Below are 17110 nucleotides of genomic sequence, written 5' to 3' on the forward strand. Positions count from 1 at the left end.
GTGATTTTATGATTCTCTCTTTTACAAGGCTCTCTGTATGGACAGAGGCAAAATCCTGAGTGTGTGAGACTCAGCATTGAGGCTCCCCAGCCTGAAACTGAGACTGAGAGCCCAGGACAGGGTGAGGGTCTCTCCAGGGCTGTGGCCTCGAGCTCACACAGTCTCCAGGCTGGTGACACTCCTCACCTTCCCCTCATCACTTCAGACAACCTCCAGAAGCACAAGTTCTGCCTCTTCCTGCAAGAGTTTCACCACCTCGGGTAGTTCTGGCCTTTCCTGCTGCTCCTTCCCACTGCTGAGGTTTCCTCCATCCCTCCTGCTTTTGCCATGTGCAGAGGCCCCCTTTGGGCAGGGTCCTGCCATGGGCTCTCCCAGCAGGGCATTAGCCATGACCCTGGGGAGCAGCACAGACATGGGGCTGCAAACCCCTGTCCCCACTGTATCCCAGTCAGCAGCAGCCCAGGGTGTGGAGCCTCTCCTGGAAGCTCCTGTGTGGGCAGCAGGTTCCCCCCTTGGCTCTGCACTTCAGTGCCACCACGTGGTACCAGTTTGGGGCCAGACTGGTGGCAACGAGCTGTGGGAAGGGTGAGAAAAGGAGTCACACATGGGATCTTGGAGCCAGGAGCCACTGGTGGCCACATCTCTGGGCTGGTGGCCACAGAACCCCCAACAACAGTGAGGAGCCTCCTGGAGAGGAGGGGGAGAGGCCCCACTGTGCCCTGGGGAGCTCAGTGTGCTGTGAATGAGCTCCTGCAAATGGGGAGCAGGGAAAGAGCCCCTTTGGACCTCCAGGGCTTGTAGTTCATGTTTGCAGCTCCCCAGGACTGTCTCCACCACTGCACTGAGTCTCCCCCCTTTATTCCCCAAGATGTTTCACCCAGCTTTGCTACAGAAGAGAAGTCTCCTCTGCTGTGATGGTGCTGGGGAACTCCAAATAGCTTTGTTCACTCAAGAAAAGTCATGAGATTGACTTAAAATGAATCTTTGCTTTTATATAAGAATATATATATTCTTTATTATTTATATCTTATAATATATAATTATATAATAGATAATAGATAAATGTAGAAAATGTAGAAAATAAATATAAATATATATTTATAGATCTAAAAATCTATTTTTATATAATATATATAAAATATAACAGATAATAAAGAATATATAGAGTACAGAATATATATACAATAAAGAATATATATTTTATTTATATATTATATATTATATATTATATATTATATATTATATATTATATATTATATATTATATATTATATATTATATATTATATATTATATATTATATATTATATATTATATATTATATATTATATATTTTATATATATATAGGAATACCCCAGGGGAGTTTCTCTGGGACTGCTGAGGCCAGAGGGCTTCAGAGTCACGTTTCCAACTGTCTTTCCAGCAACTTCATGGTATTGCATTAAGCAGGTAATTGTGTAACTACTCCCTGCAACAGCAACAGAAGAACATCACCGAGGAGACGCAAATCCAAGTCCTCAGAAACCAGGGAAAAGCCTGGAATGTGGCTGCCTGTTCTCTCTCCAGAGCTCCTGTGCATGATAAACCCCTCAAGCTCTCTAAATGCTGGCTGGTTTTCCCTGAGACAGCTGCCCTGCCGAGGGCCCAAGTGGAGGATGCTCCACAATGGGGATTCAGTGTTATCCTCCTTCAGGGCCTTATTTGTCATTCCAGCCCTGCTCCAGAACCAGAAACTCCTTCCCAGGCCCTTCCCTGTTCCCCTCATCCCTGCAGTGGGTCGGTCAGGGCTCCCCAAACCCACAGCACCCAGGATTTGGGTGCAGAACCTGGGCTTTGGCAGCAGCCCCAGGACGCTCCTCCAGGGAAGAGGCAGCTCCACGTGCAGGGAGCTGGGGCAGCAAAGGAGCTGAGCCAGGTGTGCAAATCCAGCAGGTCCAGCGTGGCAGAGTGGGAGGCAAATCCAAAGGACCTCACTGAGATGTATCAGCACAGAGAGACTGGACCAACAGCCCCCTGGGGAGGAAACTTCGTCTTTCTGAGGCGTTTTGACAGGAAAAAGAGCTGCAGCACTGAGCCCCTCAAACCCACCCCCAGCAGGAACCAGGCTCAGGGAAACGACGTGTTTGCAGAGAAGTTTCTGTATCTCTTTAAATAAATGTGAACTCATGCTATATTGCAAAGAAGTGTGAAGCCTGGCTATGAGGTACAGTACAGCCAGAAAATTAAGAGAGATTTGAAATTAATAGACAGGGAGACTTTGCTCTGGAGGGAAACTGCTTCAAATGCAGTGTGTTAACTCAGAGGATGAAGTCCCCTGGACCCACATATTTCCAGGGTTCAGAATCCCTTTTTTTCTTTTCCAGAAGTGTTTCCTTTTTTCCAAATTAGATTTAAACTGACCCCTGCAAAGGATTCTTCCCTGTGGTCACCCCTCACTGAGCCCTGGGAGCATGAGGGCAAGCCCTGCTTTATTTATCCACTGCGCTGCCTGAGGACTTTGCTTCTGTCAAATAAAAGTAAATTCATTGCTTGCCTTTCCTCCAGGAATGTCAGCATGTTCTTAGAACCACAGAATATCCAAAGCTGGAAGGGACCCACAGGGATCATCAAAGTCCAGTTCCTTCTCCTGTCCCCTGCATTCATTTATCCTACTTGACTTCTATCCCACTTCCCAACTTTCTGCATCTCAGCCCCACTTAAAACATCTCCCTCCCCCTCTTTGCTTTTTCCATCTAAACTTCCCTTCTCCCCTTTCCCCAAACCCAAACAAACCCACGTTCCCATCCCCTAATAGAGGCTGAGTCATGGGTTGACGTCAGCAGTTGCTCTCCTGGCCAGACCCAGCTCTAATTGACACATTCCAGCTGCTGCCAGCAGCACGTGTCCCATCTGGAAGCTGGGCAGTGCTGGGAATGTGGGGGCTGGAGTGACACAGCACAGAGGGAACTGCTCAGTTGTGCCTTCAGAGGAGGAAAGGGAGATCCTGAGTTTGATCAGTTATTTCTCCAAGTGCAGCACTGGAATTAAGGCAAATGAGGGAAGAGATGGGGCTTAAAAAAAGAACTTGGCTCGGGGTTTGGGTTTAATCCAGAACACTGAAGGAGGAAAAAAGGCAATTTTAGGAGTAGGTTCAGAGCAAGGCTTTTATCCAGCACTGATCTCATCCCCTTCTCCATGGACTGCTCGGCACCAGCAGCCACACCTGCCCCCTTCCTTCCAAAATGTTCAGCCCACCTGGGAATTGTGGAGCATCACATTCCAACAGACACTGCTCCTGCTACCCTGCCCAGCAAAAGGAGCTGGGTGCTTGGACCCTGAAACAAAGCAATTCCAGCTCTGGGGTCTTTCCCATTGAACCAGGACTGAGGGGCTCAAAAAGCAAACCCTGACCTTCCAAGGCAGCACCTTTTCCTGCCCCCAGGGCAGGCTGGATTATCCTCCCTGGTGCAGCAATCCCAGCTCTGCCCAGGGCAAGCTGAGGGTCCTGGAGCAGATGGAGCTGTTCCAGAGCTGCCCAGCAGAGCCCAACACCGACTGCACCCACCCCATCAGCACTGGGGAGCTGGAGGCAGCAGCAGCTGCAGGTAAAGCACAAATCTGGTTGCCCAGAACAGTTTTTAGTGCCCTCTGAAACCTGGGAATGACAACAAACTTAAGGTTACACAGAATATAGAACTTTATTCATGTTAAATGCACCCACTTGCACTCCCACTTGTCACATGTTCTCCAGGACACCGAGACATTCCCACCTCAGAGGAATGGAGCTGTCCCTCTGCCTTCCCTGAATGACACATCACTGATGCTGGCAAAGCAATCCAGAGGGAATTTGTTCAGCACAAACTATTCAGGGAATTCCTTTTCACTGCTCTGGGCAGCTCTGCACAGAATATTAGCTACACAAGGACTCCAAACATACAGACAGCTGGAATTCAAGTGTCTCCAATAATGTCTCCAATATCCACATTAGTCAAACCCAGGATTTTTGGCATTTAGACACTTGAGTCCTGGTCTAGATTCCAACCCTTCTCCCGGTATCCATTCAGTTGTTTAAAATAATAATCAAAATCCTTGTGAGGGATAAGCGGATTTTGCCAAAAGCAACAGTGGCCTGGGAAAAGCTCTCCTGGGAAGAATGTTTGTGGGGAAATGAGCTTGGTCAGCCTGACAAGGAGCTGTGCAGCAAGTGCAGCCTGTAAATCACTTCCTACAAGTGCTGTTCTCCCCCTCCCCTGCACATCAGACTTTAGTTACTACAGCGAAAGCTCAGCACAAGAACTCTGGAAGCATTTCTGCTGGACAGAGAGCAGAGGGAGAATTGAACTATGGTGTTTGTCTGCAAAGGTAAAGCCAACAATAACCACAATCTCATGGAAAACTAAACTCTATAAAATAGTCAGAAAAAACAAGGATCTGCTGCTGAAAGCGGCTCAGCTACTTCTGGAAAACTGCAAGAAGTGCCTCCCCCAGGAAGGACTTCCCAGCAACAAGCTGGAAAGAGGAAAAAATACCATAAATCTCAAGAGGAAAAAATACCATAAATCTCAAGTTCTTTGCGATTCCTTTTGGTCAATTCCGTGTTCCAGCCCCCCCAAAAACCCCCCAAACTGGACAACCTGCAACACCTCAAACCCAGGAACCGTGTGAGGGACACACGTGAGCGGGGACCTGCCAGGCCCCCGAGGCCCAGGGGGACAAAAACCAGCTCTGAGCCACTCCTGAGGGTGGGATGGGCTCGTTGCTCAGTCGTCGAAGTCGGGGATGTCGTCGTAGGAGTAGCCCCGGTAGCCCTTGGAGGCGTAGTAGGCGATGCGCAGGTGGTAGAAGCCCGGCAGGAACACCAGGATGCCGATGATGAGCACGGGGATGGCACGGTCCGTTTCCTGCAGGGACACACGGCCCAGGCCAGTGGGAACAGGTCTGCAGGAGGGGCTTGCCTTTCTCTCACATCCTGGGCTAGTGGGAGGTGTCCCTGCCCATGGCAGGGGGTGGAACTGAATGGGCTTTAAGGTCCCTCCCAACCCAAAGCATTCCAGGATTCCATGATTATCTGTGCCCAAGGCAGGACACAGAGGAAGGGCTCAGACTGGCTCTGGGCTCCTGTCTCTGAACTGCTGTGACCTGTGTGAGCACAGGAGCTGTGGGGGAGCAGAGCTCCACCAGCCCTGTCTCACACACCTGAAGGACATGGATGTAATATAATAAATATAACAGAATAATAATAATAAAGAAATATAATAGTGAGGGCAAAGCAGGGAGAGAGGGAGGAGATTCTCAGGATGACCATCCAATCTGGTCTAGTGGAAGGTGTCCCTGCTCATGGCAGGGGTTGGAACAGGGTGATCTGTAAGGTCCCTTCCAACCCAAACCATTCCATGATTCTGTGGTTCATCCCCAAGGCCTTGCTGGCTGAGAAATAAAAATCCATCCTAAATCAGAAAAATCAGTTGTCATTAGGCTGAGCCTTTAATCCTCTCCTGGCATCTCCTCCTTGCTGCAGGAACCCCTCGAGGGACCTTCTCCTGACCCCCCCTGGATGTGCAGCCAGGGCTGGGAGCTCCCTGTGCCTGGAGAGCTCCCGACAGAGCCCAGACCCTGCTGGTGCCACTCTGATGAGCAGAGCTGCCGACTGACAGCGATTCCTGCAGCCAAGGGACAGGGGGAGAAGCACCCAGGCAGCTCCAAAGGGCAGATCCCCTTCCCATGGATCTACAGAGGTGGGAAAACTGCTGCTGTGTCCTGGACAGGCTCTGGCATCTCCTGCCTGAGTCACGAGAAGATCTGCACTGCAGGTGATGACCCCAGGCTGAGGTTTTCCCAGGACAACAAGCTGGACTCTGCAGGGACATGAAACTGGACCCCAGGGAGGGCAGGGACACTCAGCCCTCCCTGGCAGGTCTCCAGCCCAGCTCTGAACCTGCTCCAGACTGCAGGGATCACAGGGATCTGCTGCCAGGGAAATGGCACAGCAAGGCCGTGCTGGGAATGACTTTCCAGGTCTTTGGCTCTGGATTTCTACACTGAACATGATAACAGAATCATGGAATTGTTAAGGCTGGGAAAGACCTTTGAGGTCATCAAGTCCAACCATAACCCACCACCATGTTCACCATTGAACCATGTCCTCAAGTGCCACATCCACATGTTTTTTGGACACTTCCAGGGATGGTGACTCCACCACTGCCCTGCACAGCGTGTTCCAGGGGTGAATAACCCTGTCCATGGGAAAACCTTTTCCTAATATCAAATCTAAACCTCCCCTGGTACAACTTGAGGCTGTTTCCTCTGGTCCTCTCACGTGATGGTTCATGAGGGTTCACAGTAGCCTTGAGGGCAGGGCAGGCAATAAAAAACTGATAACAAGTGTAATTAAAGTGTAATTAAAGTAATTAAAGCACTCACTCCTTTGCTGATGTACCCTGCCAGCAGCAGGGCTCCGATGATGATGAGGAAGGTCCCAATCATGAAGAGCACAACAGCCAGGGCGATGGCCTTGTAGGGGATCTTTGGTGGGCTCTTCTTGAACTGGATGGCAAAACCCCAAATATTGAAGAGGTTAACTCAGCACAGCTCCCCTCCCAGCAGGGCAGAGTTGGGAATCTCACAGGTGACACGGGACAAAGGGCTGAGGCAGCTCTTCCCCAGGAATCCTGCCCATGGAGCCCCTGCTGAGCCAGCCCTTCCACCCATCACCTCACATCTGCTCCAGATCTCACTTCCCCCCATGGAAATGCAGCTGTTAAGCAACCAGTCTTGTTTCCAGGGAAGCTCCGTGGGTTTTCCAGAGGGGAAGGGCCGAGGTGGTGGCTCCCACCTGGCTTTGTCCCTCTCTGAGCTGCAGCTGCTCTACCAGAGACACACAAACAAGCAGCTGCCCACCAGTGCAAAGCTACAGCTGCCTGTCCTGCTTTACTGTTTCCTTCCCCTTTTCTTACCTGCAGGTCAATGTACCCATCATCAGTGCTGGAGAGCTTGGAATATTTGACTTTGCTACTGGGAATCCCAGCAGAGAGGTTGGTGCGGGACGGCATCATTCCATGGAGGGCTGGGCATCACCTAGGACCTGGGAAACACAGGGAAGAGCAAAAACATGGGAGAAAACGGGGTGGTGGAGTTTCTGAGGAGAAACTAAAGAGTCAAGGCTGTTCCAACTAAAAAGGCATAAATTTGTTCTTCAAAAATTGTTCTTTGTAAATGAAAACTTTTCAAACAAAGTATTTAAGCATTTTATTTTAAGCTTAAAATGCAAAATGGATACAGCTGCAAGAGGGTTTACCAATTCTGAAAGCAAAAGCCAAGCTAAGGTAGAACCTGTGCTTAAAACCAGACTGAAAATCCAGAATATCCTCCCATGTCCAGCCCAGCTCTCGTTTCGCAAGGGGATCCCACTGCCAGCAGGGAGCTGTCCCAGCTCCAGCTGCTTCCAAACAGGGACACCAGCAAAGAAACCCAAACCAGAGTGAAACAAAGCAGCTTTTCAGCCACCAGGATGTTTTGCAACAGAGCAATTCTGGGAATTAAAAAACAACCAACCACTGGAGACTGGAATGAAATGGAGGTGTCGTGGATCCAGCAGGAGCTGTGACTCAGGGGGAGCATCTCAAGGGGATGGAGTGAGTGGGATGAGGTCACCAACACTCCAGCAAGGAGCTTGTCCCTTGGAGCCCACCTTCCCAGGGGCTGGAGCCAGGATCCATCCTGCCAACACCCCCCGACCCTGCAGACCCAGGAACAGGGCCCAGCAGGACCTGGGTGTCTCCTCAAACACAGCCCAGGGCTACAATTCCCAGGAGAGGGGCAGGAAAGGGCTTCCCACTCTTTCCAGCCTCAGTGGTGCTTTTATTTGCTGAGAAAGTGTGGAATAAAGAGAACAAAAGTGCATATTCCAACTGTGCCAACAGGAAGGGATAAAGACACTGTTTCCATAACAGGATTTAGCATTAAAGGTGATGCATCTCCACAAAATCCTTTGTGCCCCCGTTGTTAATCACTGGCACGTTCCCCACTCAGGTTTGTTCCTCCTGCTGCAAATTTGACTTTTATAAAAGAACCAACGCCCTCTGATCTTAAATCCCCACAGCTGAACCTTCGGTTTGAACTCCGGGGCTTGTTTTGGTAGCAAAACCCAAATATAGAAAGAACGTCTTTAGGAAATACCTCCTACCCACAGGGTGGTATTCCCAGCCCCTCACATATCCCTGTTTTTCAGGTCCCAGCACCCAAACACCCCCAGGGTCTCCTAAAAACTCCCCACATGCCTGGGGGTGGATGTGCAGGAGGGGAAGAAGCCCAAATAAATCAGCATTTCTGAAATGAAAGTCACATTTCCTGACTCTGCCCCATTTCCCCCTCTTTTCTCACCCACCACCCCATTATTTACCAGTTCTTTTTAGTGACTTCTTAGGAATTATTTCTAATTTACACCTGCACAAGTTGTCTGCCTTTCCCATTACATCACCTATGAACAAGAAAGAAGCTATTCATGACAAATGCATAAAAAAATACTCTCTCAGAGAGTTTAAAGGCCAGGTTTGACCCCATTAAGCCTCATATCGAGCCTACAGTGCATTAAATCGTGCTCTGCAACGGTCCAGGAGCAGAAACAGGAATATTTACTTTATAAAAATAAACAAGCAGGGCCTAAGCAACTCGGCCAAGGTAATTAAGGTTGTAATTCCAGATTTCAGTTGTGTTTTAAACCCGGGGAGGATCCGGGAAACACCAACCCGGATTCCCGGTTATCCCTTAAAGTGGAGCAATGTTCCACACGGGACACACAGAAGGGCTGGGGGGGTCACTCCGGCCCTTTTGGGAGCTCAAACCTCAGCGGGGACACCCGAAGCACAAGTGCTGTGAGGAGAGGCTGAGGGAGCTGGGGCTGTTCAGCCTGGAGAGGAGGAGGCTCAGGGGAGACCTCCTCACTCTCTGCAACTCCCTGACAGGAGGGGGGAGCCAGGGGGGGTTGGTCTCTTTTCCCAGGCAACCATCAGCAAGACAAGAGGGCTGGGTCTGCAGCTGTGCCAGGGGAGGGTTAGGTTGGAGATCAGGAAGAATTTCTTTGCAGAGAGGGTGCTCAGCCATTGGAATGGGCTGCCCAGGGAAGGGGGGGATTCTCCATCCCTGGAGGTTTTTAAGGTGAGACTGGATGTGGCATCAGTGCCATGGGCTGGGAACCACGGCGGGGTTGGATCAAGGGTTGGGCTGGATGATCTCGGAGGTCCCTTCCAACCCAGCTGATTCTGGGATTCTATGAAAGTGTCCCCAGAACCTCCCCAAGTGTCCCCGGGCCGCTCCCGCCTCTCCCGGGCGCTCCCCCCTCGCTCCCGGCCTCGCGTCGCTCCCAAACACCCGCAAACCCACCCCAAATCCCCCCCAACCCACCCCAAATGCCCCCCGATCCCCGGCCCCGTTACCCGGTGCCGGCCCGGCCCTTCCGCGCTGCCCGGGAAGTTTATCCCGGTGACGGCGATTTCCTTCCAGGTCACGGCCGCGCCCCGCCGGCCTTTCCCGGCCTGGCGCTCCAGGGAAATCCGCTGGAATTGCCGCGTTCTTGGACAAGGGTGGTCCAGACCGTGTCCCGCCAGGTCCAGCGGGGCTCATCTGGGGTTCGCAGGGGGTTTATGGACCAGCGGCTTCGTCCGCGCCTTCCAACAAAGCTGCTTTCCCAAAGGATGCTCCCGGCTCTCTTCCAGCCGGGAACATCCCGGGACATTCCTGGGGACGCTGTGAAGGGCTGAGAGGGGACACACACACACGGACATTGTGAAGGGCTGAGAGGGGACACACACACACGGACATTGTGAAGGGCTGAGAGGGGACACACACACAGCCAGGGCGTTATTTCAGCACCGGGAATGTTAACCCGGGTGGGGCAGTGTGGGGATGTGCCTCCTCCGGGGAGCTTCCCAAGGGAACTGCTTCCTGTGAATTAATAAAATACGGGCTGGATTTGGAGCCTGAGAAGCCCAATCTCCTTAAATTCCTGAGAATTATCCCTCCCCCCTTCTTATTTATTACCTCCTTGGTGAGAAAGTCTAAATATATAAACTTCTAAAACTCCCTCTCTCAAACGGGGAGAAAAACACGGCATTTATTAACCCTCCCAGGCAATTTTTTTGCATTTGGTTGGGGTTTTGGTTTTTTTTTTTGTTTGTTTGTTTGTTTTGTTTTAAAGGGAACATCCTTTAAAATTTTCATTATTTGGGCCTGGCAAAGTAAAGGTCCAGCTGCTTTCAGGATTTATGCAGAGACCAGACAGGACACAAGTGTGTAAGGACCAATGTTAAAGGATGTTTCTTGCAACAACAGGCTGCTCAACTTGGTCATTTCAGCTGTAAAAACAAGCAATTAAACAATTTGGCTGATTTTTACAATGTGTTCATGGGTAGAACAGCACAAAGGAAGAGTTTGGTGACCTCTGCTACAGCTGGAAGTTGCACCAAAAAGAATTTGCTTCGATCACTGGCTTTACACCCCAGAATCCTTCCCTATTTCCATATCACAAACCTTGGATTCCACGCTGAAGCCAAAGTTTCCACAAAATTCTTCCAAAGCCAGTTTGCCGTGGGCACCACAGGGCTGATCCCGTCCCAGCACCACATTTGGAGGGACAAAAAGTTCCCTGGTTATTTAAGGCTCCTACCACTGCTCTGGGCAAGATTTCTGTGACTGTTGAAAAACTTCAAAGATCTTCCTTTCCAGACTTTTCCTGAATTAACCAGCCGAGCAAGTTGAGGATAAATGGAGACAGCTCAGCATGGGAGGCACCTGCAGCACAGCAGCAAATCGGGGTCTAAACCACAGAATCCCAGACTGGTTTGGCTTGGAAGGGATCAGAAAGATTCTCTTGTCCCACCCCCTGCCATGGGCAGGGACACAGTCCACTAGCCCAGGTTGCTCCAAGCCCCGTCCAACCTGGCCTTGGACACCTCCAGACCATCCCCAGGAGCAAAGCAGTGCTGCTCCCAACAGGATCAAGGTCCAGGGCACGGGGAAATCCTGTCCCCAGCTCCGAGCAGGGCCCAGTGTCCATCCCAGGGCAGCACCACCGCTCTGACCCAGCGGGATTCGTTTCCTCGCCGGCACTGCCACCTTGTGCCATCCTCCTGCTCCGTGACTCGGGCCTTCCAGGGGACGGGTTTTCAGGCAGTTTATGCTCAAGCTACTCCTGAGTTGCTGAGCAGTGGGAAGGACACAGCCCCCTGAAAAAATATACTTAAAATCATGGGATTGTTTGGGTTGGAAAAGACCTTTAAGATCGGCAGGTCCAACCATCAGCCAGCACCACCACCGTGTTCACCATAACCCATGTCCTCCAGTGCCACATCCACACGTTTTTTGGACATTTCCAGGGGTGGGGACTCCACTGCCTCCCTGGGCAGCCCCTTCCAATGCTTTACAACCCTTTCCATGAAGAAAGTCTTCCTGATGCCCATTCTGACCCTCCCTTGGCACAGCTTGAGGCTGTTTCCTCTTGTCCTGTCCCTCCTTCCCTGGGAGCAGAGTTGGACCCCCCAGCTCCCCCCTCCTGTCCTGGATTGCAGACCCCAGAGCCCCCTCAGAGCCCGAGTCCCCCTGGCCCCACAGCCCTGGTTGGGCCGAGCAGCTCCACAGCTCTTGGTGGGTCACTGGGGCTCAGCAGAGACCAAAGGGTTTGTGGAACCAACAGTGAAGAAAAACAGCAACTGCCTGGAACTGCTTTGAAACCGTTTTTCACGATCAGACACCTTCAGGTGTTAACTGTCACCCACAGCAAGAGGGTCACAGACACCCTGGATGAGGGCAGGGTTGCTGGTGCCCAGGGTGGGGACAGCAGCAGGGGAAGGTGTGGGAGAGGCTCCCACTGACCCACCACAGACCTTCCCCTCAGAGCAGCAGAGGCAGAGCCAGGAGGGGTCCCCGTGTGACCTGTGGGTCCCAGTGCCACCAGTGCCCTCAGGGGAGTCCCCAGGGCAGCCACAGGGACAGGGACAGCCCGAGGCAGCTCCAGCACCCCCAGGGTGATGGTTGTTACAGAAACCCGTTCACAGAACCCCTGCCCTTGAATCACAGGCAGCAGGTCACGGGAGGTGACTCTGCCCCCTCAGGTGAGACCCCACCTGCAGAGCTGCTCCAGCCCTGGAATCCCCAACATCAGGATTTGGAGCTGCTGGAGCGAGTCCAGAGGAGGCCCCGGAGCTGCTCCAAGGGCTGGAGCCCCTCTGCTCTGGAGCCAGGCTGGGAGAGCTGGGGGGGTTCACCTGGAGAGGAGAAGGGTCCAGGGAGACCTGAGAGCCCCTTGCAGGGCCTAAAGGGGCTCCAGGAGAGCTGGAGAGGGACTGGGGACAAGGGATGGAGGGACAGGACACAGGGAATGGCTTCCCAGAGCCAGAGGGCAGGGTTAGATGGGATATTGGGAAGGAATTGCTGGCTGTGAGGGTGGGAGGGGCTGGGCTGGAATTCCCAGAGAAGCTGTGGCTGCCCCTGGATCCCTGGAAGTGTCCAAGGCCAGGGTGGAGCAACCTGGGCTAGTGGAAGGTGTCCCTGCCCACAGCAGGGGGTGGCACTGGAGGAGCTTTACAATCCCTTCTGACCCAACCCATTCCAGGATTCAGGGAAACAGCATCAGGGACCGATTAATTATCCAAAGTGTAACCACACCCTCCATTCACAAATTAAATGACCAAGGCTGGGAATTCTGGGCCTGCAGTGCCGTGAGAAAGGAGCCTGGGCACCTCAGCACCTGACAAAGATTTGATTCACTCCCCCATCCACATTTCAACAGGACAAACCCCATGAAATTATATCTTTTATTTCCAAGTATCAGTTTGAATATCAGCTTCAAAAATAAATGAAGTCAAAGTCACACAAACTTGTGGCATAATAAAAACATCAACCCTAAACTACAGCTCCACAGGTGAAACTCCAGGAGTTGACTCATTAAATACTGTCCCCTTCTCCTACACAAGTTGAGAGGAGTCAGAAATTTCACCTTCAGACAGCATCCAAGAGATTATTGGGAGTACAGGAACAGACTAGAAAAACCCAAACAATTCCTATTTCCAAAGATGCCAAGGATAGCAAAATAGTAAGTTGAAAAATATTTACAAAGATATCTACAAGCCAAGCCTAACAGTGCTCCCAGGATGCTCCAAGGCACTGGAATTGCTATCACCACCATTCCCTTCTCCAAGCCACGAGCAGATCCCCCTCAGTCCTGCCCCAGTTAAGAGCCTTCCTGCTGGTCCTCGATCTTTGGAGCCAGGTAGTACTTTAGGTGTCCCATGTCAGCGATCTTGTACTCCACCACTGGGAAAGAGAGAGGGGAAAAAGGGTCTTCACAAGGTTCTACAGCAAATTCAAGTCACAAGTTCTAATCCTACAAGATTTCTCTGGCAGAGCCACTTGCACTCACCCAGAGGAACGTCTGCAGACATGCTGAGTGTGACTGTAGGGGACAGGGGGGTGGCTTTGGTGAAGAAGTTCAGGTACCTCAGGGCAAAGGTCAGCTGGACTGGCTCGTTCATCTCTATTGTAACCTAAAAAACCAAGGCAGACCTCAGGAAATGCAGCTGCAGGAGCTCCCTCCACAGAACAACTCAGACAAGTCACTCGGACGTGTTGGGCAGAGGTCAGCACTGCTGGGGCCCAGGGCAAGGACCTCACATGGCAGGGACTCGTGGGCCACAACCCACAAAGCAGGGGCAGAGACAGCTCTGTCCCTGCTCATTGCAGGGGCTCACAGAATGTGCTGAGCTGGGAGGGACCCACAAGGACCATCAGTCCAACCCTCAGCCCTGCACAGGCCCAGCCCCACCAGTCCCACCCTGTGCCCCAGAGGATCATCCCAACCCTCCTGGAGCTCTGGCAGCCTTGGTGCTGTGCCCACTGCCCTGGGGAGTCTGGTCAGTGCCCAACCAGCCTCTGGGTGCACCAGCTGCCCTCTGAAGGTCCCTTCCAACCCAAACCGTAACTCTCCGACCCGACCCCGCAGCTTCAGAGAACGAGTTGTGTGCACTCACAGCCTCCTCCTCCTTGTCCACGTTGCTGGTCTGGGACAGTTTGATGTTGCCGTTGCCCAGCTCCCCGTTGGCCGAGAACTTGACGCCGTCCTTGGCGCAGGAGATGACGACGGCGTCGCCGATGTGACTCAGGTCCCGGCAGATCCGCGCGAACTCCGCCGACGGCATCTTCACCACGCAGCTGTACTCCTGCTCCTGGGGACACAGCGTCACTGCCCTGCAGCCCGGGCACTGCCCTGCTGCCTGGCTGCCCTGGCAGAGCCACATTCACTCACCCCCGAACCCGACACTTATTGCCAACACATTTAGGAATCGGCCACTTGGGCCCCGACTTACTGGGATCCCGAGCTGCTCCACATCCAGATCCATCAGCTTCATCTCGTAATCAGAGACCTTCTCCTGATCTAAAGGAACAAAGCACAGTGTGACCAAGTGTTCCCAAGAAGTTACCAACCTGAATTTGACTTTTGTTACTCTTCCCCCCACCCCAAAACCACCTCAGTGATGACAGTGTGATCCACCTCGTTTCCTCAGAGAGGAAACCTGGAAGTGCCCCAAACAGCCTTTTATAGGCTGAAAAAGTACAGATAAGGGCATCAGTGCATCAGTCTTCTTCTTACAAAGAAATTACTGGTCAAGTTGACTAAGTTTCAATTCCCAGACGGTTCAAAGAGTTTGAGTATCAGGTGTCCCCTCCCACTTCCCTGCTATTTATTGTTATTTCCTTCCCTCTGTGTGGTTTATGAACCCTGTGTGGGGTTTGTGAGGCTGCCTGAGAACATCACACCAACAAATGAGCCCCCAAATTCAACACTCACTTGGTGCCTCGAACACCAGAGCCAAGGTGTCTGCGTTGTCCTCTGCCCGCAGGGTTATGATGTCCTCGTTCCCTGCACACTTCAGGATTTTGGACATGCTGGAAGGGAAAAGAAGGCAGGTGACCCTCAGCACTGGAAGCTGTGATGTTACAGTTGTCTGACTAAAATACTCCAATCTGTGTTTTCAGCTTAGGATGATGTTGTGACTGTCAGATTCAGCAAAACGTGAGATTTCCAAGTGCCAGACACAGCAGGGCAGGACATGACACCTGTTGTAGAGCAGAACTTGCAACCAGGAGATGCTTTGTGACACAAATTAGAACTGCAGTGTCAGTAAAGTAATGACTGATCTTTATTTATATCAGCCAAGATCTGTGATTGAGTTTTATTAAAATTTATTATTTGCTGATTGGGATAATTCCTGGGTGGAATTTTCAAGATCCATTTGATGGTTAGATTTGTATGAACTTTAATAAAAACTTTAATAATATGAACTTTAATAATTCTTTTTAGGAATCAGCCTTTTGGATGCTGCATTCCCAGAGAATCTCAGCTATCAGTGACAGCTCTCCTTTTAACCCTGTTGGAAAAACGGGGGGTGGGGGGTGGGGACTTTATTCCATGGCAAATCCTGATGTTATTCAGCCTTCAAAGTGCCTCTTGCCCCAGGAGCAGCACAGGGCTGGACATCCTGCAGAGCACAGGAAGACAGTCAGCTGGACAGTGACAGAGTTGATTCACAGAGTGGGTGAAGTTTGGAGGGACCACAGAGGGTCACTGGTGCCACCTCAGTGCTCCAGCAGGGCCATCCCAGAGCACATGGAAGAGGGTTGTGTCCAGGTGGTTCTGGAATATCTCCAGTGAGGAGACTCCAGACCCTCCCTGGGCAGCCTGTTCAGTGCTGGGTCACTGCACAGCAAAGAAGTTCTTCCTCATGTTCAGGTGGAACCTCCTGGGCATTAGTTTGTGCCCCTGGCCTTTTGTCCCATTGCTGCCCCCCCACCCCCCTGCAGCAGAGCCTGGTCCAGCCTCTGACACCTCCTTTAGGTATTTATCTCCCACTGAGGAGAGGAGGTCCCTTCTCCAGGCTGAGCAGCCCCAGCTCCCTCAGCCTTTCCTCTGAGGAGAGAAGCTCCAGTCCCCTCATCACTTCTACAGCTCCAGGAGCTCAATGTGCCTCCTGTCCTGAGGAGCCCAGACCTGGACACAGCACTCCAGGACTAAGCAGAGGGGCAGGATCAGTCCCTGACCTGCTGGCCATGGTCTTTCTGACACCCCCCAGGATTCTGTAAGGACCAAAGAAGGGCAACGAGGCTGGGGAAGGGTGTGGAGCACAAGTGCTGTGAGGAGCAGCTGAGGGAGCTCAGCCTGGACAGGAGGAGGCTCAGGGAGACCTCCTCACTCTCTGCAGCTCCCTGCCAGGAGGGGGGAGCCGGGGGGGGTCGGGCTCTGCTCCCAGGAACCAGCAGTGGGACAAGAGGGCACAGCCTGGAGCTGCCCCAGGGCAGGTTTAGGTTGGCCATGGGGAAGAAGTTCTTCCCAGAGAGAGGGATCAGCCCTTGGAATGGGCTGCCCAGGGAGGGAGGGAGTCCCCATCCCTGGAGGGGTTTGAGCAGAGCCTGGATGTGGCATCAGTGCCATGGGGGGGGGACAAGGTGGGGTTGGGTCACAGGTTGGACTCGATGATCTCAGAGGTCTTTTCCAATCTCAGTGGCTCTGTGATTCTTTGACTTTAGAGCCGTAATTAGTCTCTCCAAAGGTCCATGGCCGCGGCTCCTCCCGCCCCTCACCAGCTTTTCCCGCCACTCGGCGCCGGCAGTGACGTCACGGCGCGCGCCGCGAAAAAAGGCGCGAGATCCGTGAGGGGAATTTGGGGGGGGAAGGGCTGAGGGGGCTCTGGGCGCCCCCCGCACCCCGGGGCCGCTCCCTCGACCCGCATCCCTCCTCACACCCCCACACACCCCCTCACACACCCCCTTCCCTGCCGCCCTCAGCGCCTCAGGCCCCGCTCGGCCGCCCCGTCCCAGCCCGTCCCGCTGAGGCCCCGTCGCCGGCCGACCTGGACAGGTTTACGCCCATGGCGATGTTGCGGTCGCATCGGTACGTGTCGAAGCCCTCGGAGCGCAGCGTGAGCTGCACCAGGGAGACGTGCGAGGAGTCCATGCTCTGCAGGCTGATGCCGCCCGAGCCCAGGTCCCAGCAGGCCTCGGTGATGAGGTCCTTGAGGGCCTCCAGCACCCGTTTGAGCACCGAGCCCTGCACCAGCCGCGCCTCGAACATCCTGGCGGCAGCACCA

The 17110-nt window shown here is 52.6% G+C and overlaps 2 protein-coding genes across 2 annotated transcripts; both read right to left on the bottom strand.

Annotated features, from left to right (window-relative positions):
- Positions 1 to 3657: 3657 nt before the first annotated feature.
- TMEM230 (transmembrane protein 230) lies at positions 3658 to 9707 on the bottom strand. Its single transcript, XM_064637884.1, has 4 exons — positions 9410 to 9707; positions 6932 to 7059; positions 6399 to 6521; positions 3658 to 4879 (listed from the first exon to the last, which is right to left on the bottom strand). Exons 2-4 carry the CDS (start codon positions 7028 to 7030, stop codon positions 4739 to 4741), a joined length of 363 nt encoding a protein of 120 aa, XP_064493954.1. The 5' UTR covers positions 7031 to 7059; positions 9410 to 9707; the 3' UTR covers positions 3658 to 4738.
- Positions 9708 to 12770: 3063 nt separating this feature from the next.
- On the bottom strand, positions 12771 to 17095 carry PCNA (proliferating cell nuclear antigen). Its single transcript, XM_064637883.1, has 6 exons — positions 16874 to 17095; positions 14815 to 14912; positions 14333 to 14400; positions 13997 to 14191; positions 13390 to 13513; positions 12771 to 13283 (listed from the first exon to the last, which is right to left on the bottom strand). The coding sequence occupies exons 1-6, from the start codon at positions 17092 to 17094 to the stop codon at positions 13201 to 13203; spliced, it is 789 nt and encodes a 262-aa protein (XP_064493953.1). The 5' UTR covers position 17095; the 3' UTR covers positions 12771 to 13200.
- Between the last annotated feature and the right edge of the window lie 15 nt (positions 17096 to 17110).

This window comes from Pseudopipra pipra, chromosome 28 (assembly GCF_036250125.1).
Source record: "Pseudopipra pipra isolate bDixPip1 chromosome 28, bDixPip1.hap1, whole genome shotgun sequence".
Classification (NCBI taxonomy): Eukaryota; Metazoa; Chordata; class Aves; order Passeriformes; family Pipridae; genus Pseudopipra; species Pseudopipra pipra.

What these genes read in the sequence shown, in the direction of transcription:
- TMEM230 (XM_064637884.1), bottom strand. Translation starts at nt 7,030, where the DNA reads ATGATGCCGTCCCGCACCAACCTCTCTGCTGGGATTCCCAGTAGCAAA. An exon ending in ATGGGTACATTGACCTGCAG is followed by an intron (nt 6,522 to 6,931) that starts GTAAGAAAAGGG and finishes TTTGCCATCCAG; the next exon opens with TTCAAGAAGAGCCCACCAAA. An exon ending in CAGGGTACATCAGCAAAGGA is followed by an intron (nt 4,880 to 6,398) that starts GTGAGTGCTTTA and finishes GTGTCCCTGCAG; the next exon opens with GAAACGGACCGTGCCATCCC.
- PCNA (XM_064637883.1), bottom strand. Translation starts at nt 17,094, where the DNA reads ATGTTCGAGGCGCGGCTGGTGCAGGGCTCGGTGCTCAAACGGGTGCTG. An exon ending in ATGGGCGTAAACCTGTCCAG is followed by an intron (nt 14,913 to 16,873) that starts GTCGGCCGGCGA and finishes TTTCCCTTCCAG; the next exon opens with CATGTCCAAAATCCTGAAGT. An exon ending in TCTGGTGTTCGAGGCACCAA is followed by an intron (nt 14,401 to 14,814) that starts GTGAGTGTTGAA and finishes TTGTTCCTTTAG; the next exon opens with ATCAGGAGAAGGTCTCTGAT.